The sequence below is a fragment of the Lactuca sativa genome, chromosome 4, assembly GCF_002870075.4.
Source record: "Lactuca sativa cultivar Salinas chromosome 4, Lsat_Salinas_v11, whole genome shotgun sequence".
NCBI classification, from domain to species: Eukaryota; Viridiplantae; Streptophyta; class Magnoliopsida; order Asterales; family Asteraceae; genus Lactuca; species Lactuca sativa.
This window is the reverse complement of record NC_056626.2, coordinates 99,776,270-99,801,725: the sequence shown is the minus strand read 5'-3', so window position 1 is coordinate 99,801,725 and position 25,456 is coordinate 99,776,270. Positions and strand designations below refer to the sequence as shown.

General features: G+C 28.2%; 2 protein-coding genes across 4 annotated transcripts in view; one reads left to right on the top strand and one right to left on the bottom strand.

Moving 5' to 3' along the window:
- Positions 1-2,631: 2,631 nt before the first annotated feature.
- Positions 2,632-25,456, top strand: part of LOC111907865 (cardosin-F) — a 35,889-nt gene continuing 13,064 nt past the window's right edge. The window contains exons 1-4 of the mRNA XM_052770390.1: positions 2,632-2,979; positions 8,338-8,398; positions 24,074-24,168; positions 24,259-24,371. Of these exons, the coding sequence (XP_052626350.1) occupies positions 2,632-2,979; positions 8,338-8,398; positions 24,074-24,168; positions 24,259-24,371 (617 nt within the window). The remainder of the gene's footprint in view (positions 2,980-8,337; positions 8,399-24,073; positions 24,169-24,258; positions 24,372-25,456) is intronic.
- Positions 11,263-13,493, bottom strand: LOC111907866 (uncharacterized). 3 transcript variants are annotated; one of them, XR_006190581.2, is made up of 4 exons: positions 13,056-13,493; positions 12,438-12,886; positions 11,917-12,152; positions 11,263-11,724 (listed from the first exon to the last, which is right to left on the bottom strand). XR_006190581.2 is itself a non-coding variant. In XM_023903675.3 (3 exons), the coding sequence occupies exons 2-3, from the start codon at positions 12,777-12,779 to the stop codon at positions 12,117-12,119; spliced, it is 378 nt and encodes a 125-aa protein (XP_023759443.1). In that variant the 5' UTR covers positions 12,780-12,886; positions 13,056-13,491; the 3' UTR covers positions 11,731-12,116. The 3 variants fall into 3 exon arrangements, 1 of the variants encoding a protein (XP_023759443.1); XR_006190580.2 differs by having other exon boundaries at positions 11,263-11,613; positions 13,056-13,492; XM_023903675.3 differs by lacking the exon at positions 11,263-11,724 and having other exon boundaries at positions 11,731-12,152; positions 13,056-13,491.

The following is a 25,456-nucleotide window of genomic DNA, read 5'->3' as shown; positions in this document are numbered from 1 at the left end:
TCAAAACAAATCGAGATGTATAATGACCCTGTAAGAGAGAGAAATAGACTGATGTTGAGAGGAATGATAATTAGACGCAGGCTGGTAAATCAAAGACACCGCATTCTTTTTCATTGACTCTATTTCTCTCTTTTCTCCTTCATGTCGAGTAACACCCTTCTTTCTCTTTGACTTTCTTTCTCTCCCTTGTCCTTCATGTCGAGCAACACTGCTCTTATTTTCTTTCTCAATCAGATTTGCAACAATCGATGGAGTGAAGCTTATCAGAAAGAAAAAATGAAGGGAATCATGTGTGTATGTATATTTGTGTTTTAGTCTGATGTGTGTATGTGTTCAATCCAATCAATTGATCGGATATAGTAATCGCTAGCACTCCAAAGGTTGCACTAAGGAAGTGGATTTCGTAGTGGTGAAAGTATCAAAATCATCTTTGAGCTTCTATTGTAATTCCTTACAATTCCTGCTAATCATAACAAGATTATAAATGATGATATGTTGGTGGTTTGGCAATCACGTAATGGTACAATGGTGCTGGTGCTAGTTGTCATAAACGATGGTGGGGAGGAGGTTTCATCAGAGTTATGCTTATAAGATCGACAGTGGGGTTGGATCGCCGAGAAGAGTAGGGGATCCTAACAATGGATTGGGGGGGGGGGGGGGGGTAAATCTTGACTATGAAAGAGATTCGGGTTAGGTAAAAGAAAGAGAGAAAGAGAGAGAGTGTGTGTGTGTGTGTGTGTGAGAGAGAGAGAGAGAGAGAGAGAAAAAGAGAGAGATATGGTACGATGGATGGAATTATGGATGGATGGGGCGGGTTTGGGGCGGGATTGACCATCCCTGTCCCCATCCCCGAGTGTCTAACATCGTCCCCATCGTCATCCCCACCCCCATAGGATGCGGGGAATCAAATCCCCCTCCCCTTTGTATTTTGGGCTTTTCCCAAACCCATCCCCATCCCATCCCCAATCTATCAACATAATAAACTCTAACTTACAAAAAAAAAAAAAAAAAAAAAAAAAAAAAAAAAAAAAAACTAAGTTTAATAAGCGATCAAAACTAGATGCCATAATCAGATTCTGTTTACATCAATCAAAAAGTTTAACAAACACCAAAATGAAAAGTGATGATTTTGGTATACAGATCGTCGAACGAAGTGACGATTGACGAACTCTTGGAATTTGAAACATAATTTGATATACGGGCTCTTTCTCTGACGGTCTAATATAGATCAATTCATTTTAGTGAACTTAATTCAAAATTTAATAAATGATATATATATATATATATATATATATATATATATATATATATATATATATATATATATATATATATATATATATATATATATATATATAGTCATCAAAACGGAGGCGGAGCGGGTTGGGAATTGTTATACCCAGCCCCGGCCCCATCCCCAGTATTAGCATAATGGGGATCCTCGGTGCCATACCCGAACCCATTTTAGTAGGGAATACCCGTCCCCGATTGGGGCAAGTCAACCGAGTTCCCCACCGGGTGGGGTGAAATTTTCATCCCTAGATGGAATAAATGGGCCTAATGTTTTTCTTTTCAATTTTTTAATTAACAAAATATGAAATAATAAAAAGAAAAGGAAAATGCAAAATGGTCATTTCAAGTCTTTTAAGGACTAAAACCATAAGAGTTTTTTAATTTTAGGACTAAAACCACATAAAATATTTGATTTTGGACTTTCCATACAAGTTAAAAACTTTTTGGACCTTATCTATATTTTTTGCATAACATACGTACCAATTTTACAATTTTACCTAAAAAACCAAGTAGTGACCATGTTTATATTATCTCAAAACACAGCCCATTTGTGAAATTTACTCTATTATTATAGGAACTGATCCATACACAACAATTTTTTTTCATTCACAACAATTGATGCTTTAAAATGTTGTATTGTCTAATTAAAAGGGATTATGTGTTGTCAACCTTATAAACATTCATTTTGTTTCATGTGTTATCATATATTTCCAATCGATAATCATGTCATACGTATGAACCCATAATTTCATGCTGTTTTCAAGTTTCGTAGCTTCTGAGAATTAGTTAACTCTTTAAACTTTATTAATATTTGTGTTTTCCTCCATATATGATAAAAGTTGTTGAGGTTGCATGCAATGAATTTGAGTTTAAATATAGTAATGTTCAAGAGCCGAGTAAGATTCCAAGATTCAATCTTCTTTTTCTCACTTTCGTCAATTCAACATGCTTTTCTAAACATTATGTATTTTATGGTTTTGATTGTTCTCATGATTAGGCACAAATCTGTGTTTTGAGTTCCAACAAGGTGGCTCCTATTAATGATTTTTATGAGCTTATATGCCTAACTAAGGTTAATATAAATAACATCCAAGCAAAAAAATGATCTTACATTTGATAACACAGATTTTGACGTTATTTGTTAATGTCTAATAAGTTTATGTTGTATGACACCTGGATTTTGTAACGACCAAGTTTATTTGCTCTTATATTCCTAAGGTTTAGTTTTCCTAATATAGATTCATGGTATCTTAGTAGCTAATAATGAAACAACTTTTGTATATACTTGCTGACATATGACTAACTAGATCTTAATGGTGAATTAACATGTAGGTCAACATGGGAAGGAAGTTGAAAACTCTAGCAATTTTACTATCATTGTCAACTCTTGTCTATACTCCGGTATCTACCACATCAGTGGATGAGTTTGTTAGGATAAAACTAAAGAGAGTGAAATTTAGTGAAACCAGCTCAGACGTCACTTTAAACGCGTCTGTTAGGAAGTACACAAAGAGTTCAAATAACCTTCGTGATTCCACGAAATCTGATATCATAGCACTAAACAACTATATGAATGCTCAATACTTTGGTGAGATCGGCATTGGAACCCCACCTCAGAAATTTAATGTGATCTTCGATACAGCTAGTGCTAACTTGTGGGTACCTTCGTCAGAATGCTTATTTTCGGTAAGTTATCACATACATACATATATAATTCACATCTGTCGTTCTAAACCTTCATCGTAACGGCTCAGTGGGCCTGTTATAATCATAAATGATTATGTAGCGTCGCTCGTTCCTTTCACCTTCGTAACTTTCCCCACCACCACAACCGCCACCGACACTACCACCACCTATGCCACTAAACGATCCCATTACTGCCACCTTCGTCACATATATATCATCGCCACCGTCGTCACCACCTCTACTGCCATCAACCGTTATAATCATATATGATTACTCAATTAGTGAACAAAGACATGTGTATAAACATTTATAATTAGGTATATACGTGTAACATGCATAATCATATAAGATTATATTTCTCTGCTATATAATTATTTATGATTATGTATACTCCGTTGTTGTCTGTACACTGAAAACGCGAGAGAGACAAATGGTAAATATGTGACCGATGTTGAATTTTAAGATCTCATTTTTTTTTAATATCAAGTGAACCGTCCTCTCTCTCTCTCTCTCTTTCTCTCTCTCTCTCTCTCTCTCTATATATATATATATATATATATATATATATATATATATATATATATATATATATATATATATATATATATATATATATATATATATATATATATATATATGTTGACCGATGTTATTTTTTGAGTTTATGTTGGTAATATAAAATAGTTTTAAGAATGTTTTATAAACATATTCATTTCTAAATAGTGTATTGTAATATATTGTTTTCCAATGATATATAATAATTTATTTCTTTGAGACAATATATAAGACAATGTATTGTCATATTTGTATATATTTAATTAATATTGTTTAATGATAATATTTATTAAATATTTGCTATTAAAATATGACGTATGTTTACTATTAAAAAAAATTCTAATATCGACAATTATTCGTTGTCTATTTTTTGTTTCTAGACTTTTTTTTTTCTTAACAAGTTATTATATAGTAATTTATAATTGATGTCATATATATATATATATATATATATATATATATATATATATATATATATATATATATATATATATATATATAGAGAGAGAGAGAGAGAGAGATAGAGATAGAGAGAGAGAGAGAGTTAGGTTCAAATGTTTTTACTATCTATTGTGTGCTTGTAGGATTGATTCTGGACCAATCATTTTAGTTATTTTAAGAAAATAATTAATGTATATATTAAATGCTGGAGTTCTAATTAATGCTCATTATATCTTTAACATCTAATATGCATTAATTATTTTTTTAAATTAACTAAAATGATTGGTCTAGAATCAATCCTACATGCATACAATAGATAGTTAGAACAATATAACCTAACCTTTATATATATATATATATATATATATATATATATATATATATATATATATATATATATATATATATATATATATATATAGATATATGATTGATTCTGGACCAATCATTTTAGTTATTTTAAGAAAATAATTAATGTATATATTAAATGCTGGAGTTCTAATTAATGCTCATTATATCTTTAACATCTAATATGCATTAATTATTTTTTTAAATTAACTAAAATGATTGCTCTAGAATCAATCCTACATGCATACAATAGATAGTTAGAACAATATAACCTAACCTTTTATATATATATATATATATATATATATATATATATATATATATATATATATATATATATATATATATATATATATTAAAGTTTGGATATTTTGGTTGAAAAACCATTCAGTTTCAGTCTTTTATAATTTATTTTTGCTTATTTTGGATTGAAAAACCGCTCGAATTTGGTTTCTTTTATTTACTTTCATTTTTTTTAGTAGAAAACTATTTATTTTTGGGTTTTCTTGGTGTTGAAAAGTGAATGGAAAAAATTAATTTTTCTATTAGTCTGAAATAGCAACTTTCATACAAACACATTACTTGTTTCTATAATTTAGTCTAAAAAGCAATTAATTTGGGATTTTCTAATATGTGCCATAGGGACACATATAAGAAGTATTAATTAATGACAAATATTACCATAATTAAATATAAATTACATTAATTATATATAAAGAATATTACCATAATTAAATATGAAATGCATTAATAATTTCCATAAAAAATGTATTTTAATTTTAATTATGGTAATATTTTTAATAATGAATACTTCTTATATGTGCCCTTAGGACACATATTAGAAAATCTCAATTAATTTTGATAGGATCATTTTAGTTTCTTAAAAAAAAAACAAATCCATTTTTTGGTGTGCTTGGTATCCATATATAGATATATAGTAGCTGGTTGAGAGTGCTTTTCATAAAAGACCTTATATTTTATAGGTTTTCCATTTTTGACCTAAATGTTTTTTTTAATAAACTCAACTTTAAAATTGGTTATAATCTTCAAGACCAGATATATAAAGTACTTATTGACTACACCGAAAAGAAAGTATACATGTATAAACTAAAAAATGGTATCTAATCCATTATCTTTTGAGCGAATATAACCTAGAAGTATTACAAAATTTTATTTTTATGTAAAAGATATAATTAAACTTTATCTTGGATATATATTATATCATTAAACCTCGTATATTGTTTATAAAAAATGTTATTATTACCGCTAAAAAAAGTTTGATGTTAATTTGATATTTTTTGGTAACATGGATAATACATGGCTAGGAAGAATCTTTTAGCATAATCACAACTTTTTTTTATTTGTAGAAAAAAAACATACAACGTAATTTAACAAACTGTATAGAAAATAAGTGTTTTTTAGTTTGTCTATTATACTAATTTCGTGAGTTTTGACATATTTCCCTCTCTCAATTTTCTATATTATTTTTTGGTCGAATTTTTTAATCAACTTTTTTAGAACAGTTAACAAATGCACTCACTATCATACTCCTAAACCAAAGTCATAGAATATTTTGTAGCATTAGCCCATTATTCACCTGGGGTAGGGGGAGGCAAAGTGGACAGCTGTACAGAACCCAATTTCTTTTATAATATATATATATATATATATATATATATATATATATATATATATATATATATATATATATATATATACACACACACACACATACATTTATTTTAAAAATAAAAAACTTATAATAACGATAATGGTCATTTTTCCATGATTCGTCCTGGGCATTTGAGGATATATACATCTCTAGGACCGGCCATGCCATTATTGAATAATATGTTATAATTATATCAAATACATACATAAAATATTAATCCTAAACATTCGTAATAGTTTTGTTTAGATATATCAAATTCAAGTTTAAGACATTCTTAAAAAATGTTAACATCACATATAAATACATAAAACTATATTATGAGAATGAAACCATTTGAGCATAAATTGATGAAAAAGTTAAATCGTTGTATGCGTAATGGTTTAAAAAAATATTTCATGTGTAAATCAATATGATGTCAAAAGATGCAAAAGTTAAATCGTTGTCTATTATTTAAACTAAAAGAATATAACTATGTTTTTTATATCCTGACGAAATTAAGCTACATGAACTTTGTGTAGTGAAGAAATAGCTTTTACGACTACTTTTTTTTTAAATATACATGGACAAAGAAATTGTCCAATCATAAATAAATATAGGCATAATAATTACAATGTTTAAATCGATGTCTATGTTTAAACTAAAAGGATATAATCATGTTTTTTATACAACTAGTCTTGAAATACAAAAACATTTTAGGACTAAACTGGAAAAAAAAAATACAAAATATAGGGTCTTTTATGAAATAAAAATACTTAATTTCCCTTTTGGTGACCTGTTAAGTAACATGCAAACGTTGGGTCTTTTTCGGAAAAGAAAAAAAAATTTAGGTCTAAAATGATAAAAAGTCAAAATATATGGTCTTTTATGGAAATAACCATTTTTCATATCACAATGTACACGACATAACTTTCATCCAAAATAAGGGGCTTGTTTAACCAAACTAAAATTGTGTGATTAAACCGGGAAATGATAAATATATTTCTTTTAATGTTATTATATATATATATATATATATATATATATATATATATATATATATATATATATATATATATATATATATATATATATATATATATACTTGAAAAAAAATGTAGAGAATCCACAAAATATTTAGGTGTACCGACAAAAATAGGCAATGATACAAGTGTGTTTTAAAAACAAACATGTTTCATTAAACTATCATAATCATTACCTTAATATATTCAAAAATAACGTTTTTTTTATTTTTATTTTTTTTAATTTTTAAGAATTTGTTTTTATCCAAAAATTAATTTAAATATGTTTGATATTCATAATATTTTATTCACTGTAAATAGACATCTATGTTGATATAGTTTTAAGATAAAATATTTTTTTATAGTTTTAATTCTTGTTATTCATAAATAAATAAAAATACATCAATAATTTATTACACTATATTTATTATTCACTTATGAATAAAATGTATGTTTAATATTTTTTTACAGTTTAAGTGTCACTAATATATGAATATAACATATAATAAAGTTTTCTACTTAAAATATATATTTTACATCATCTTTTGTAACATGTTATATTTATATATGAATAAAACATGTACTGGCTCTAGTCAAATCTTATATTTATATACGAATAAAATATTTATCAGATTTTTGTTATAGTTCGTTTGTTATTTATATATGAATAAATAATATTTTAATAAAAGACAAAATGTTTTGAAAATTCGAATTGTTTATTCATATATGAATAACAAATGAATTATAATAAAATTATGACAACTTGTGAAAAGAAGTAATACACATATTATTCATATATGAATATAACATTTGACAAAAGCTAATGTAAACTATAAAAGTTTATTACATGTTGTATTCATATATGACTAATACTTAAACTGTAAAAAAAATTAAACATAATTTATATTCATAAGTAAATAACAAATGTACTGTAATAAAACATAATGCACTTTTATTCACTTATTAATATCGAAAGCTGAAACTATAAAAACATGATTTATCTTAAAACTATGTCAATATGGATGACTATTTAGAGAAAATAAAAAAGTTATAAAATTTGATATATTTAAAATCATTTTTCGATAAAAATAGCTATTTAAAAAAACTAAAAATATTACTTCTTTTATATATTAAGATAATTATTGGCACAGTTTAAGGATACATGTTTTGTTTGAAAACACACATTTAATAATTTCCGCTGATACGATTGAGGGTTTTATGAAAAAAAAATTATTGATTAAGAATGATTCCCTATTTTCAATTTTTTTTATTTTTTATTTTCTCAACGAAGCATACAAGATATGACCAGTAAATTAATGCACAAGGCTTATGCTACTCTTGCAGGCATCTTGCTCTAGCCACATGAAATACGAGTCAAGTAAATCAAGCACTTACAAAGCAAATGGTTAGTTAATTCGTCTTATCCGCTAAATTACTTTCTTTGGTATAAGGTTGCACGTACAACTATCGCATTGAAGCTTATATATCTACCAATTCTATGAAATATCCATACGTAGAAAATGCTTATATAGTTCTATATTTTGTTACCACATGCTTAAAACTTTTGTTCCTATATTACCTTGTAGATAATCAATCTATATAACCAATGAAGGTTACAAGATGTTAAAGATATTTAATTTGAAAACAACACTACTGTTTTGTAAAAAAAAAACGTTATTTAGTTTTAACTAGAATTTTGTCCGTTCTGTATTGATGCGACAATAATTGACTTAAAAAGGAAAACTCTTTAAGGAGCAGTAGAAATTTATAAGGATGTAAGTTATCCAACCACAGGGGTCATACACCAAATCCATGCATAGAAATTTAGGATAATTTATGTTGGCAAAGCATAAAAGTCATGGACCGAAGCCAAGTAAAGAAAAATTGTTAAAAATAAGCCTCAAAGTGAAAACAAAAAAATTACGTTAAAACGTAGACAAACTTGAATTGACACTGACAAGTACATAAAAAAGCATGTATCTTTTACTTTTAAATTAACGATTGAAAGTTCTAAATATAAGTCGAAGCGTTTACCATCTCGAATCTAAACCAACACATAAGAGAATCTGATTATGTATGCTACAAGGCGTATATATGAAACTTTAAAAAACGGAGGGGCGAAAATGATATTTTAGAAAGTTCAAAGTTAAGAATGCTGAACGTGACATTTTAGAAAGTTCAAAATTAAGTGGTGAAAGTGTAATTTTAAAAAGTAAAAGGCAAAACTTGAAGGAGTTCACAAAAGTAAAGACCAAAATTGCTAAATAGCAACGTCAAGAGGGAGGGGAGGACGTAAAAGCCACATATTAAAAAGTAATTCGATGAAGAGTGTAAAGATGTATATGACAACTTCGTTTTATATTGTCGAATGAAAGTGTATTGTATATAATCCAACTTATACGTACAAACGTACATAAAAATAAGTATAGAAACATACACAAATATTATGTTGAAACAAAAAAGAAACTAAAATTTCTACTGATATGATTTTTCTTTTAAATTAACAAACAAAAGTCCTAAATTTACGTCGAAGCATTGATCGCCTCGAATTTATACCAATACATTCATAAAAATAAGCACATAATAAAATAGCTTTTTAAGTTAACGAACTTTATAAAGTTCAAAATCAAAGGGCGTCAAAGTAACATTTTATAAAATTGAGCGCTGGTGAGGGGAGGGGGGGGGGGGGGGGGGGGGGGGGGGGGGGGGTTAAAAACTACATTTAAAAAGGTAAAGTGGGTGGAAAATGCCATTGTATAAAGTAGAGGGGTAGAAAGTGACGGCGGATACGAAAATCAAATTATATATACATAGAAATTAAAGAAGACGTAAATGTCATTTTAAAACGTTCAACGTTGATAGGAGCAAAATGATACATTACAAAACGTAAAGGTAGAAAGCATAATTTTACAAAGTATAAATAAAGGAGCGAAGGTAATCCTTTTAGAAAGTTTAGAAGTATATATATATATATATATATATATATATATATATATATATATATATATATATATATATATATATATATATATATATATATATATATATATATATATATATATATATATATTAGTTTATAACCCGTGTGAACCACGGTTACAAAATTAATTAAATTTTAATAGTAAAAAATTCAAAATTTTTAATCACTTATTTTAAATAAATTTTTAATTAAGAGATTTTTTTAGTTATATAAAATTACTATCATTGATTTAAATAAATATGTAAAATTATATCATTTTATAATTTGTATTAATTTTATTTTACTTTATATTCTAATGTTATTAATTTAATGTAATTAGACCGGGAAATTTAAAATTTAAAATGGATAATCAATAGGTTGACAAGTGACATGCATTAATTAGAAGATATAATAGGGTAACACATGGCAAAAGAAAAATAAAATATGCATTAATTATGAGGTCTAATATAGTGACACATGTCAAAATGAGAATAAAACTATTCTTTTATTAGAATAGGGATATATATATATATATATATATATATATATATATATATATATATATATATATATATATACACACACTAGTCGTTTACCCGTGCAAAACGGTGAGCGACGAATAAGTTCTTTTGGTTATTAGATCCACTTGGTACCTAATTAGATGCATCTGAAACTCTTATATATCATACTTGAATAAAATGAATTTATAAAAGTCGATCCAGTAACTAAAAATGACAATCTTTTCCGATTTCCTAGTTAACCAAATTGATGTTTTTCCGTTTCTGTTGCAGTTTATGTGTTTTCCTTTTGACAGTTAACCAAAAAGCTGATTTATTTTACTTTATTTAAAGAAAAGATGTTTAGGTGTAGATAGACTTTATAGTTAATAACCGATTATTATTAAAAAAAAAAATTGAATTTTAATTAATCATTTTCATATTTATTTTCTATAACTTAGAATTTCCATTATGTCCGCTTTTCTTCATAAATGTATGAGTTATTAATACAAATTATATGTCATTTGCAGTTCATTATAATCTCTCTTAAAATAACTAATTTGAAAGAGGAACCCTTATGATTTCATTCAAATACAACTTTACCATATTGATATTTTTAATTTTGTCTTAAGTCATTTTGTTAATAAACTTTTATCCATATGAGAAGAACGATTTTCAACTTTTAGTCCACAGGTTTGGCTATTTTACATTTATGCCAAATCTCATGCAACATCCCACATAAATAGACACAAATGCATATGTACATATGTTTTAAAATCTAAAAAATAATGATGCCTTGTGACACACAAAGTATGATAAACATTTGAACTTTTTGATTACTTCCATAATCTTTAATTAAGCATTCAAGGTTTCAAACCAAAGTATGATGTTATATAAACAAATCAATAAAAGTAAGATGCTATGAAATAACAAATCAACAATTTGTAATCAAACATTATTTGATAGTCACTGAAAGAGAGATCTTTTTTAGCCTATATCACTCGAAAGTAGGATGCTATAAGAAACAAAATTAGGAAACTTCGCGACACCTTTTCTACATGCACGATAAAAGCTTAAATGGTGAGGCCGCATACATTAAAAATACTATTTCTTGCTTTCACGCTACCATCCTTTGTTTAAACATGTTGTTTGTGATAATAACCTCTGTGAAATCAATCACATATTAATTATAATCAACTCAAAATCAAATGAAAACATTATGCGACTTATAAACCTTCATAATTATTGAAATGTTCAAATAGCCTCATTAGTCCCCTGTAGTATGTAGATATAAACAAGTCAACTTGTCTTTTTTACTTGATATCAACAATTTACAAGTTTATTTTCACCCTATTTTGGTAAATTTTATTCAAAAAATAAAGACAAAATCATAGATATATGACTCAATGATAGTATTTAAGAAAAAAACTTAAAGAATATTATGGCTTTAAGTGAACAAATACATACCTTAGAAGGATCAAGCCTTAAAAAAATCAGCCAGAGTAGTTGGGCTTGTCCACTCAATTGATGCACATTGACAGGACACTATGGAAGAATCAAAATGGACCAAACGATTCCTGAGAAGGCACTTTGCTAAAGGAATAGGAACATGGAAGGAACACCCACTCACAAATCGTCTTTTATTGATGACAATTGAAGCCAAATGTTCAATTTTTTGCCAAAATCTTGAGAAGCACATTGAACTGTTTTGTCAAGTGCGAGAATTAGAAATATATAAGTGTATAATTTGGGGGAAATTCATGCTAAATTCAGCCTTTAACAACAACAGGATTAATCTCAAATGTCAAAATGTGGCCATGGGAAGTGCTTAAAATGATGAAAAACACCCTTAGAACAAATTTAAAGTAAACCCATATACATATTCGCCCAAAAATTAGTGATCGAATCAAATATTCAAACACCATGATAAATTAATTGAAAAGAACCAACAAAAATTCGAACATTATAAGAGCAGAAACGAAATAGACCTTAGTAGTGCCTGGAATGAGGCTACGAAGCATAGAGAGATGGCCATTGATTCTCTCTCTCCGCCGTCTCTCCACCTCACTATGATTCCTCAAAGCCATTAAAGCTTTCTCTGCTTTTGCCCCCTTTTGATGATGATGAAGATGAGAATTATGATGATGAGGATGATGATGAATACTGCCAGGTCTAACCAGAGCCCTCACTATCTCTCCCCTTTCATTATCCAACACCAATGAAGAAGACGACGTCTTCCGACCACAACCCCCTCTCATCATCATCATCTCCTTCAACGCAAACTCCTCAGAAGAAGTAAACCCTTTGAAAATACTTGGAGGGAATTCCATTATCGTTTCGCTTTTGTTTCAGTTTGACAGATTAGAAACAAAATATAGAGAGTCTAGCCTTCCACTTCTCATCATCCATAGTAGGTGTTGCTTTTGGGATCCCAAATCTGAAAAATACAGCAAATAACAATGATCGTAGAGCAAAAGAATAGCTTTTCAATATCTTTATAAATTAATACTTGGTGATATAACTACAATAACGGCGGTGACCAACACCTGAAACACTAAAAAGATCTAGACGGATTAAAAGCTAAAAACACAGATCAAACACCATACCTGGTGGTCAGTCGACATCTAAGGTGCGTAGAGGATGGCGGCGGCGTTGAGCAAAGCAGATGGCCAGTTGATTTCGTAGAGATCTAAAGAGATGATAGTTGATTTCTTTAGGAGAAAAAGAGAAGATGGTGAATGATTTCAGCATACTTCTGGTAGAAACAAATGGTGGATATGGCGGTGGAGGTCATGAATGGTTTCTCGTTTGTGCTTGTGATCAGATATGGTTAAAAGAGGTGGCGAAGTTAGTGCTAGGAGGCGGTGTTGATGGGGAAGGGGGTATATCGGTTTGACCAGAGAAAAAGTAGAGGAATGGTGAGACTGTAGGGTTTTGTGAGAGGAGCGTGGTCTCAAGAAGTGAGAGATGACTCGTTTAGATTTATGTTTTATACTGCGATTGATTCAAACTTTCCTAAAAAACGTAGGAAAAGCCTGATATGAGGAGAGTGATCAAGATGAAAGAAGTTGGGTCAAAGATATCTTTTCAAAGACATGTCATTTAAAATTTTAATATTATTTTATTATTGACAACTTGTACTTTTTGCTTCATGGTTTGAACGTTTTAAAAAATATTATTATTATATTGAGTTTATTTATAAAAATAATAGGATTTCTTTTATAAGATAGTATATATATATATATATATATATATATATATATATATATATATATATATATATATATATATATATATATATATATGGATTTAAATGCAAGAATTAAAGATGCTGCTACCTCTTCCCCTGAAGAACTTTAAAAATTACTTCAAGAAATTCGCCAAACTCCATCAGTTTCTGACGATTCTCCAAAATCTATAAAGAATGATTTATTTGAAGACGCTCAAGACCCTTTTGATGACCCTTATGAAGAATAAGAAATCATTATCCATAAATTTGATGTAATACTTTAAATGTAGGATATTTCGTTTTTTCTATTATCAAAATTTTGTTTTTCAAATACGTATGCATGTATACTATGATGGTATTCATGTATTTATGTATAAACAATTTTTATCAAAATTATTATCAAATCTATAATCAATGATGATATGAAGACAAAAAACTTTAGAAGATGCTCTATAATGGCTTGCTTTATCAAAAGAAGATGGTCATTGATTACAAACGATAATTGTTTCAAAAGATGAATGACAACCACTTTCAAGGACAACCACTTACAAGTAATTATTTCTATTGATTGGCCATGGGTTCTTACGGTGAAAAATATCACTACATGATTTCAAGACTTTGAAGACTCCAAGATGATTATAAATAGAGACTATCCTTTAGTTGAAGACACAAGAAAAAATTCATTCAAAAAAAAATGTTCATCTCATGTCTAAAAAATCTCCAAGAGTCTCTCTTTCTACTAGTAGATGTTCAAAGTCTTTAGATTTTCAAATAATTCTTTCTCCAGAAGTATGTACTGATTGTAATTCAAGCCTAATTCAAGAAGGTATTATGACTTGCTTTATCAAAAGAAGATGGTCATTGATTACAAACGACAATTGTTTCAAAAGATGAATAACAACCACTTTCAAGGACAACCACTTACAAGTAATTATTTCTATTGATTGGCCATGGGTTCTTACGGTGAAAAATACCACTACATGATTTCAAGACTTTGAAGACTCCAAGATGATTATAAATAGAGACTATCCTTTAGTTGAAGACAAAAGAAAAAATTCATTCTCTAAAAAATGTTCATCTCATGTCTAAAAAATCTCCAAGAGTCTCTCTTTCTACTAGTAGATGTTCAAAGTCTTTAGATTTTCAAATAATTCTTTCTCCAGAAGTATGTATTGATTGTAATTCAAGCCTAATTTAAGAAGGTATTATCTAAAAAAAAAAAAAATCATTCTCTAAAAAATGTTCATCTCATGTCTAAAAAATCTCCAAGAGTCTCTCTTTCTACTAGTAGATGTTCAAAGTCTTTAGATTTTCAAATAATTCTTTCTCCAGAAGTATGTACTGATTGTAATTCAAGCCTAATTCAAGAAGGTATTATCTAAAATATTTTATCGTTGTGTTGTTTTTATTTTTCTATGATAATTTCATTTCGAGTTATTCTAACTATTAATTCTACAAGATTTGAAATTTTTGTTAATATATGAAGCATAAAAGTTAAAAATGTTAGGAGAATATATATATATATATATATATATATATATATATATATATATATATATATATATATATATATATATAGGCTTAGGTTATTCTATTCAAACAAATTATTGTATCTATCATATTCTATGAGAATTACTAAGAGAATAAGTTGTTTAGCAATGCGAATACGTTCAGCCTTACAAAGAATATCGTCATTTTCATGCATTCTCGTTAATTATTATTATTTTTGTTCCCACACATCGTTTTTCACTCATGTTCATTCTGACATAATACGACCCAATAAAACATTCTGACAGAAATAAGAATAATAATAATAAGTGTATAATAACTTTATAGACGATTTAATTAGTGAGAATGTGTGTTAATGACAATAGTTATGTAAGATTGAACGTACTTATATTATCAAACAATATATTTTCTTTATCATTCTCATAGCATACAATAGATGTACAATAATTAGTTAGAATACTTGAACCTAGCTATATATATATATATATATATATATATATATATATATATATATATATATATATATATATATATATAAGTGAATATACCCTTTAAGGTATATAAGCTTAGGATTACAATATATATGATACAAAACGATCGTAGTATAGTGTGTTTGGTACCTAAACTTATATGCCCTTAAGGGTATATATATATATATATATATATATATATATATATATATATATATATATATATATATATATATATATATAATGTTTATTAATGATCCCTTTTCGATATAGGTTCTCCTTTTTATTTAAATTAAAAGTGTATTTTTGTATAAAAAATTCTGGTTACTTTACATTTCTACAATATATAAAACAATGATAAAAGTTATATTCTGAAGTTCCAACTTGTCTTGCAACACAAAGTATAGATCGATGGGTTAATCAAAATAAATATAGTATATCATCAAATTGTAGTATATGTGATGAGGTCTTTGTTTCTTATTTAGACTAGAGTATTGTCTTGGTCTATATATACTCGAAGACACAAGTTTAATATGTATATAACTTTTATGTTTATCTGTAGCTAAAATTGACTTCTACGAGGTTATTTACATGATAATAAGGCTAGAGAGAATGGTAACCATTGCAAAGACACTTCACACCATTTTTTCCATATTCTATATCATCTTTCCAAATATGAGGAAGTGGTGCATTGTGGAAAGAATAAGAATAAAAGATATAAAGTGGAAGAAAGAGAAAAAGATATATTACTCGACATTCCAATACCATTTAACTTGCTATCTTGCAATGCCATGTTTAGTGAGGCGGTATATGTCATTTCACCTAGGTGCCACATACTTTTTTGCCATGTTTATGCAACCCCCACTCCCCAAGCCTAAATAATATAATAAACCAATAATCATCTTCTAGATGTTAAGTTTATCTTGAATAAACACCAACAAGCTTGTTATTTCATACATATAATATTCATTTTATCTTGGTTATTTGGAACTCCTGGAGTGACTTGCCTTAGAGTTAAAATTTTGTCGACTAGAAAGTTAGTTGAGGAGGTACATGTAATGTTGTTTCTAGTTACGCCCCAATATTTTTAAAGCATTTAAAAAACCATGGTTGATATAAAAGTCATGACATATAATGTGTACAAAATATGTTAAAACAAAATCCATAAGATTTTGCAACGTGTACAATACTACCTCACAACCATAGTTTAGCATGAAGTCTTATGAATGCTAAGTGTTTTATTATGGATTCAAAAGCTTACATATAAGGTCATTCACTTACGATCCACCTCGTAGCAACTCCCAAAATATAAAGGAAAATCCCACTTTATAAAGGTATTTAGATAAACTTCCATGATAAAAAAAAATAAATCCAACATATCAAGGTTCTTAAATAGCTCCCACAATAGGAAGAAAAGAATCAACCTATTAAGGTGCATGGTCTCGATATCTACTTCACAATGAATTACTCATGACGTAGAACAATGAATGACTCATGACCTGAACACAAAACTCAATTAAATCACAACTTCAAAAAACTAAAATAAAGCACAACTAACATGTTATGTACTTTATATTACTAACTCATAGCAATGCGTTAAAACAATATCAATAGTGTATCAAGTGTGACACCTCAAATGGTTCACACAACATCAAATACACTTGGAATAACTTAGAGAGAAATGAATCACTTCATGAAATCGGCTAGCCCTCACCATACACACATAGTCCTCTCATTGTTCAATTTTGTCAAGAATAAGATGCTTATATAGTTTGTCACAATTAGGGTTACACCATGTAAACCGTAATTGTCATGGCCTTTCATTTCCATGATCCATGGGTACAAAAACACCATGGAGCATCTTATGGGTTTTAGCCCAACTTGATAATCCATGGAGCATTAGCCCACTATACAAGTATGGATGATTTACACAATCAACCCATATATTTAATTAGTCTCCTTTTGATCACTTAATTAATTCCAAATTAATTCTTGATCAATACTAATTAAATAATCTTATTAATATATTAGAACTTATAATATATTATTAAACCTTAAGTGTTATTTCTCCCATTTTAGTCTATCCAAATGCATGATGTCATGCAACCCAAATGGACCATGCCAATCGGGTCAAGTACATACCAAATATAGTTATGGACTTAGACATTAATCCAACATGAAGATCTTCATCCCAAATCTAAAAGATAATGAAAGCACATCAAAAAATGCATAGCAAACCCAAACTATACATACCCACCTACATGTTCCCCGATAATCCTAAAACATTCTCTGACTAAAGCATTGATTTTGTGCTTTCACTAGTGTGGGCCCAACACTACCTTCCACACATATCCATACTCGTTCCAAGGACTATTCGAAGACTCTCGTGTCATTTCGCAACCATTTGCTACCCCCTCACATGCTTGCATACATAAAACCATATGCATAATTCTACATTTCCTAGAATCTCTCGCTGGGATTCTCCACACTCGCTTCTGCACTGCTAGAACCCCTATCAACACCGTTGGTTGCCTTGTGCATGTAAGTTATACATAATGCAAGATCAAATAGATTGTCAAACAAGTGATTCTACCCTAAGCCCACATTCATACAAGGATTAGGGAATAAGAATAAATTAATCATTCTCAAACTATACAATCCTGATCGTATACAACTCTAAAACGTACACCTTGCATATAACATTACCAAATAAATGAACAAGAACATATAAACAAACTAGTTTTCTTGTTCATGTTCGTTCGTTTAACAAATTATATTGTTAATGTTCGTAAATATGCTAAATGGACATAAACAAACGAACAGAGATCAACAAACATAATTGAACATACAAAATCATAAATTAATATTTAATATAATAATTTAATCAATCACATTTGAACATATATGAACATAAAAGAAAATTAAATGAACGTTCACAAACATAATTTGACGAACGTGATCATTGTTCATGTTCATCCGTTTAACTAAACGAACAATAATTTGTGTTTATGTCCGTTCATTTATTAAATAAACAAATATAAATGAACTTCAAGTTAAATGCTTCATAAACAGTTCATTCGATGAACGTTTGGTTTGTTTATATCATTACAAGGAACAAGGTGAACCAATTAAAAGAATCATACAACAATCACCATGATAGAATCTTTGTTTCTTTGCCTACGATGCAACCTAAGAACAAAAATCATGTTAACATATTTCCATGGAGAATTTAGAATATGAAGAGGGTGTACGGACCTATCTTTTGACCATGACTTTTATCTTCATGACACGTGACACCACACTTGATGAGTTTCATAATGTATTTTCCCATTTTAAACCAAAATATTTTTTATTGAAGGGTTTCTAGTATCTTATTTATCCCAAAATAAATAGCAACCACTCCTTTGTATATCTCTCGAATAATTTTTTCTTGTAAAGTGTATCGAGGAATGTATAATCGGTTGTCTTTGAAAAGAAAACCTTTATGCTGTTAGAAATCACCAGTGGTAACCTGTAAACAACTTCTTAATGCCAAACCGAAGTTATAAATATTTGTCATAATAATCTTTGATTACTTCAAATCGCAGCAATGTATCATTTATAGACATAAACAAACGTTCATTCTGTTTAAACCATCAACAACTTTACACAGTTTCCAACTTTATTTTGAGGGAAAATAATATATTTAGAGAACCCAACCCATTTTGGATGACAACAATTGAGTTTATGTTGACATTTACACACTTGCATGTATTGTGTTTTTAAAAAGAAAAAAAAAACTCATTAGGTAGAAAATTGTGATTCGGATGCTCGAGAGCCCAAATGATGGTATAAATCTCTTCATCGTAAGTGGAAATATTTTGTTTGGCTTCATTTAAATATCACTCTGAAATGAAACCGCATTTCCACATTGATTAAGGACTTTAACAAACCCACATCTAAACCATCATATTATAATTTAAATATCTTCTTAAAATATGGAAGTAAAAAATATAAGCAGCTGGCATCTTTGATTTAATGAGATAAAACTCTTTTTAGCTTCGTCAATCCACTAAATCAAATTTCGCTTCAAGCACTCATTTATACAAGCAACAAGAGGAATATGTGGAAAAATGACACCAATCCATGAAATCTTCGGACATGATGGATATTTTTAATCAGTCCAACTCGAGATGGTCTCCAACTTTTCATGATCAACTTGATCCATGTGGAAGTCACAACTTACAAAATAAATAAATAATAAAAATCTATTAGTAAAGAGATTGCAATTTGTTAGGCTGACATACAACTTGTTGTCTCATAGAATATGCGAAACTTCGTTTATATAGTTGTTTCTCATGTCCCACAACTTGTTGTGTCTTAAAAATTAGAAAATTTGAAGATGTATCTTTGAAAACATCATATCTCCAAATAAATTATCTATAAGATCATCAAGCCGAAGCAATACCAACCCTATGAATCTCCAATGTCTCACTTTAAGATAAGTTCGTGATGGAAGAGTTCTTTCGTCCTCATTATCATATGATAGAAAAACACATAGATTTGATGGTGTTAGAACCACCCCAAACACTACCTATCATGAAATAGTATGTATTTTTGTACTCAACATGAGTAACTCCTCAGTCATATTTCCAAGACTTCCCTAACAATAAATCATAGCTAAACATTACACCAAATCTCATATATATATATATATATATATATATATATATATATATATATATATATATATATATATATATATATATATATATATATATATATATAGGCCTAGGTTATTTTATTCAAACTAATTATTGTGTTATTGTATGTATAAAGATGGGCCAATCATTTTACTTATTTTAAGAAAGTGATTAATAAATATTATTGAATTAAATAATAATCGAAAAATACCATCTAATTTAACTAGAAGGGTATTTTAGTCTATTAATATAGATTTAATAGAGGAAGTTTGCATATTTTAAAGGATCATAGATTCTATTAATTTTAAAAATCTGTTTTTATGAATTATTAGGTTTTTAATTCAGACATTCTGACAGAATATGTTTGAATATATTCAAAAATAAAAAAAATTCTTGAACAATAAAATAATAAAAATATTCTTGAACATATTTTTCTTGTAGAATAACAAATTCACGAACTAGAAAATGAATAATTAAAACAAAAATTATATTAATTCTTATAGAATACATGTAACAACTACTAAGAATTACATTTATTGTTAAAGAATAAAACTAAAAAACTTTTAAAATCGGGAAAAAAAACATCAAAATCTAACAAATACACTAATTTATTCCAAAAGAATAATGTTGCTAAGAGGCGTCGTTCAAATTTAGTGATCCGTTCTTTAAGCATCAACTTCTGTCAAAACAAAACCAAATTGTAGTTTAGATTCCAACAAAATTGGAATTCATGATTCCATTCCAACAGAATTGGGATTCATGATTCCATTCCAACATAATTGTAATTCATGATTCTTTTTATCTTCTTCATGTCAATCTCAAGAATTGTACCACACGTTTATGTTTTCTTTTCCTTAGATCACAATGTACTCAATATCTATCAAAATTCACAACTATACAATAAGATCATGAAGATAATTGAATTTTTTTTTTGTCTATTTAACTAGTAAAACCCAATCAAAAGAAACATACCCAATCAAAGAAGAGATCATCACCATTGTTCTTCCTTCTCTTTTCTGCCAAATGAAGCAACCAAAGCCTTCCCTGTTCTTCGTTCTCTTTTCTGGAGAAAGAAACTCTCTCTCACTTTATTCCTCTATCCTTCCCTGCACTTTATTCCATTCAAAAGCAACAAGGTTTTAATTTTACTTGATTGTTTGTTCTAATTCATTCATAAGATGTACTTGTTCGAGGTACGTATCCAATAGCATACCTGAGATAGATCTATACATAATTATAATCTAACTATAGTCCTCATATCTAATCCTCAATAACGATTGTAGAAGGACTAAATGAAAGACAATATGTACTTATCTAATTGCTTTAACAAATCCACATTATCTAATTCCAGAAGAAATTCTGTCAATCCAAATTTCTGAAAACCCTAATTCCCAAAATTCAATTGAATCCCCAACGAAAAGCAATGCATTAGACATAAATGTAATACAGATAAACGTGAACGACATCTCGAAACACAAACATCATATAATTACAACTGAACTAACTTGAATCAACAAAATCAAATAGGAAAAAAAGGTACTTATAAACAAAGGGAGACAAACCATGTCTGAAGAAGTAGAAGAATATAAAGAATCCTAAACCTTCAGGCGGAATAGACAAAGCCGTTTGTCGAGAGCTTCAACGACGTATTCTTCCGTCGACCCAATGCCACCGAAGCCCCACCTGTCGTCAGACCCTCTTCTGGTCTCACCCCTCGCTGTTAGAATCAGAAGAGAGTAAGCTGAGAGTTGCTAATCAACCCTTGCTGCTCTCACTTCACCCTCCTCTCTATCCGATTCAGTCAATTAAACCACCTAAAACACCCCCTTGGAGATCAGCGATCTTCTTTGCCTTCCCCATTCGTATGGCTGCTTATCGGGGCAGAAAGAAAAGAAAGAAAACATCGGTGATAGTCGGTCGACGTGCTGGAGTTGGAGATGCGATGGCAATCGATTTTTGTAGAACTCAAGATTGATTTTGTAGTCCATTCTAATTTTGCAGATCGGGAACGAGATTTAAATTGGAGAGATTAGGTCAATACCATGATTATAGGGATTAATTTTGGAAGTTACTAAACAAATTACTAAATTACCCTTATTTATTTATTTAATTATTTAATTTTTTGTTTAATTTTGATTAGCCCACATTTATGCATACAATAACACAATATTTGCTTTAAACAAATGAACCTAGCTCTCTATCTTTCTCTCTCTCTCTCTCTCTCTATATATATATATATATATATATATATATATATATATATATATATAAGGGAAAAGTTCAATAGAGAACCATAATTATTGGTTCTTCAAGGAACCAAATCTTTTTTCAATTTCTAGAGCTTATTCTTTATCGAAAAAAAAATCTAAAAATATCTAAATTCATATATTAGCATTGTGAATGTGAAAAATATTTTTTGGATTCACCGTGTGAATCCGGATTCACGTTGTGAATTTTCAAAGATTCACATTGTGACTTTGACGTAAAAAAATCGAATTTGATATCATTGGAAAAAGGATAAAAATTTATGAATTTCTGTATTTTTAGTTTTTTTGTATAAAAAATAAGTTATAAAAGTTATAAAAAAGATTGGTTTCTTAGTTACTTGGTTAATTATTGTTCTTTATTAAACCTCACCCAATATATATATACATATACATATATATATATATATATATATATATATATATATATATATATATATATATATATATATATATATATATATATATATATATATATACCTTGACCATGTTTTCGGGTGGGACAAAATATTACAACTTTTGTCCGACCTTAATATACATTACCTGATTCAATTCCGCTCCAACTGAATCTGTTAAAGTACCAATATCATCATAAACAATTATAATATTCCTCCTCTACATACCATAAAAACATGAAACTTCAGATAAAGTTAAACAATTTGTTTGTAAGTATAATCAACAAAAGACTGTGAACTAACCTAAAATTTCAACATTTTTTCCCTCTTTAAAAAAATTAAATGCTTTAATTTCTCTCTTTCTTAAAAAAGACCCTTATAGTTACATGTTTTTTTTCTTTTATTGTTAATATTTTTTTTACATTTATATACACATAAATGTTAAAACGTGACTATAAAATACTTTTAGTTACATGTATTACGTTTTTTAGATGTCATAAATTTTAGACATTCACATGAAATTTATCTGTTATCATAAAACACTTATAGTCACATGTTTTTTTTTAAATATCATAATAAAATACTGACAGTCTTGTTGGGAAATTCTTTATTAATATGAAGCCACCGTCTTGTATGGACAGTAGGTACATGGACATTGTTTATAGTTACATAACTACATAAAAGTTGGAGAAATCAAATATCCTCAAATTTTTTCTTCCTACTTATCTTCCGACCCACGAGATCAAGACACGTGTAAAAATTAAGAGAGGTAATTCTTGATATCCACATATTATAATCTTATATGAATAAGAGAACAGGTAGGAAGAAAAGACAGGAGAATATTTATTTTTTTATAAAACGTGTGCACTTGATGTGGCTTTATTTTAGATTGACATTGTTTATACATATTAGGTGCATTGAAATTGTTTATACATGTCATCTCATTATCATGTACCGTTTAACTAGAAATCAATTCCGATCAATCGCTTGTGCATACATTAGTAATAAACATTTGAACTTTCCATGTTTTCACTCTAACTAATATTTTTATACATATTGGTTTTCATACTTGTAGGCAAATTTGCTACTATCCACTATGGTGCAGATTCAATATCTGGAAATTTTAGCCAAGACAATGTTAAAGTTGGTGATCTAATTGTTGACGATCAGGTGATTTTGACAACAACGTCCTTATTCTTGTTAGCTTCAACTTAGTAAAAAGACAGAATTTAAAAAAATATCATTTTATGACATAATTAGATATTCATTGAGGCAACACGGGAGTCTGGTGTCACATTTTTGGCGGGGAAGTTTGACGGTATCCTTGGGCTTGGATTCCAGGAAATCTCTATTGGCAATGTTGTTCCATTGTGGTATGTTTCTTATATATATATATATATATATATATATATATATATATATATATATATATATATATATATATATATATATATATATATATATATATATATAGGGAAGTGATTAAATGAGAGCACTTAAAAGGTTGAGATTGCGAGAACAGTTCTCGACCAATCAATATATAAGGGTATATTAGTAATTGTATATTTTAATTAAATTAAAATAAAATAAAATTCAATCAAATCCCTTAAATTTAGGATTAGTTATCAAAAACCAAATAAATATTCAATTTTTTATTTTTCTTATTAATAGAATATAAAAAAAACATTTTTACCAAAATTTATTTTTAAAATTGAAAAAAAAAATTTCTTAAAAAAATCAATTTTTTCTTGTATTTCACATTTTTTTTTCAAAAATTGAATAGAAATCCAATCCCAAATCAATACACTTGTATTACAAAATGAAAATTTTATTCAAAAAACCTAATACGACTCCAATCACAAATGAATAAACATCAATTTACAAATAATCCAATGCCTTTTTCATCAAATAAAAATAAAATTAATGTAAAAATTATCATTTCTTAAAAAAATGAGTACCTCTAATCATAAATAGATACACTTATTCACACATGAATACAATGTTATTCAGAAATAAATACAGTCATTCACATATGAATAGACTGATATTCACAAATAAATATGCTGCTATTCACAAATAAATATGTTGCTATTCATAAAAAAAATACAAAATAAAAATAGTGTAAAAATTAAATATTTCTTCATAAAATGAATACATCTAATCATAAATAAATACACATTCACACATGAAAACACTCATTCACATATGAATACAGTCATATGTAAAAACATATTCTGTCATAGATGAATACACCAAAATATAATACAGTTTTTCATTCTCCTCAAGCTCAAATTCTTCACCTTTCAACTTCTCAAAAAATTCCAAAGGACCTTCAGAAAAACCCATACTACATATATCATTAAGTTGAATGAACCATATCTCTCTCACAAAATTCATCAAATAGCTTATGTGCACATCCTTTTCCAATGAATCTGACTTTAAGTCTGCGTGAAGGTGA

What these genes read in the sequence shown, in the direction of transcription:
- LOC111907866 (XM_023903675.3), bottom strand. Translation starts at nt 12,779, where the DNA reads ATGGAATTCCCTCCAAGTATTTTCAAAGGGTTTACTTCTTCTGAGGAG. An exon ending in TCATTCCAGGCACTACTAAG is followed by an intron (nt 12,153 to 12,437) that starts GTCTATTTCGTT and finishes TTGACAAAACAG; the next exon opens with TTCAATGTGCTTCTCAAGAT.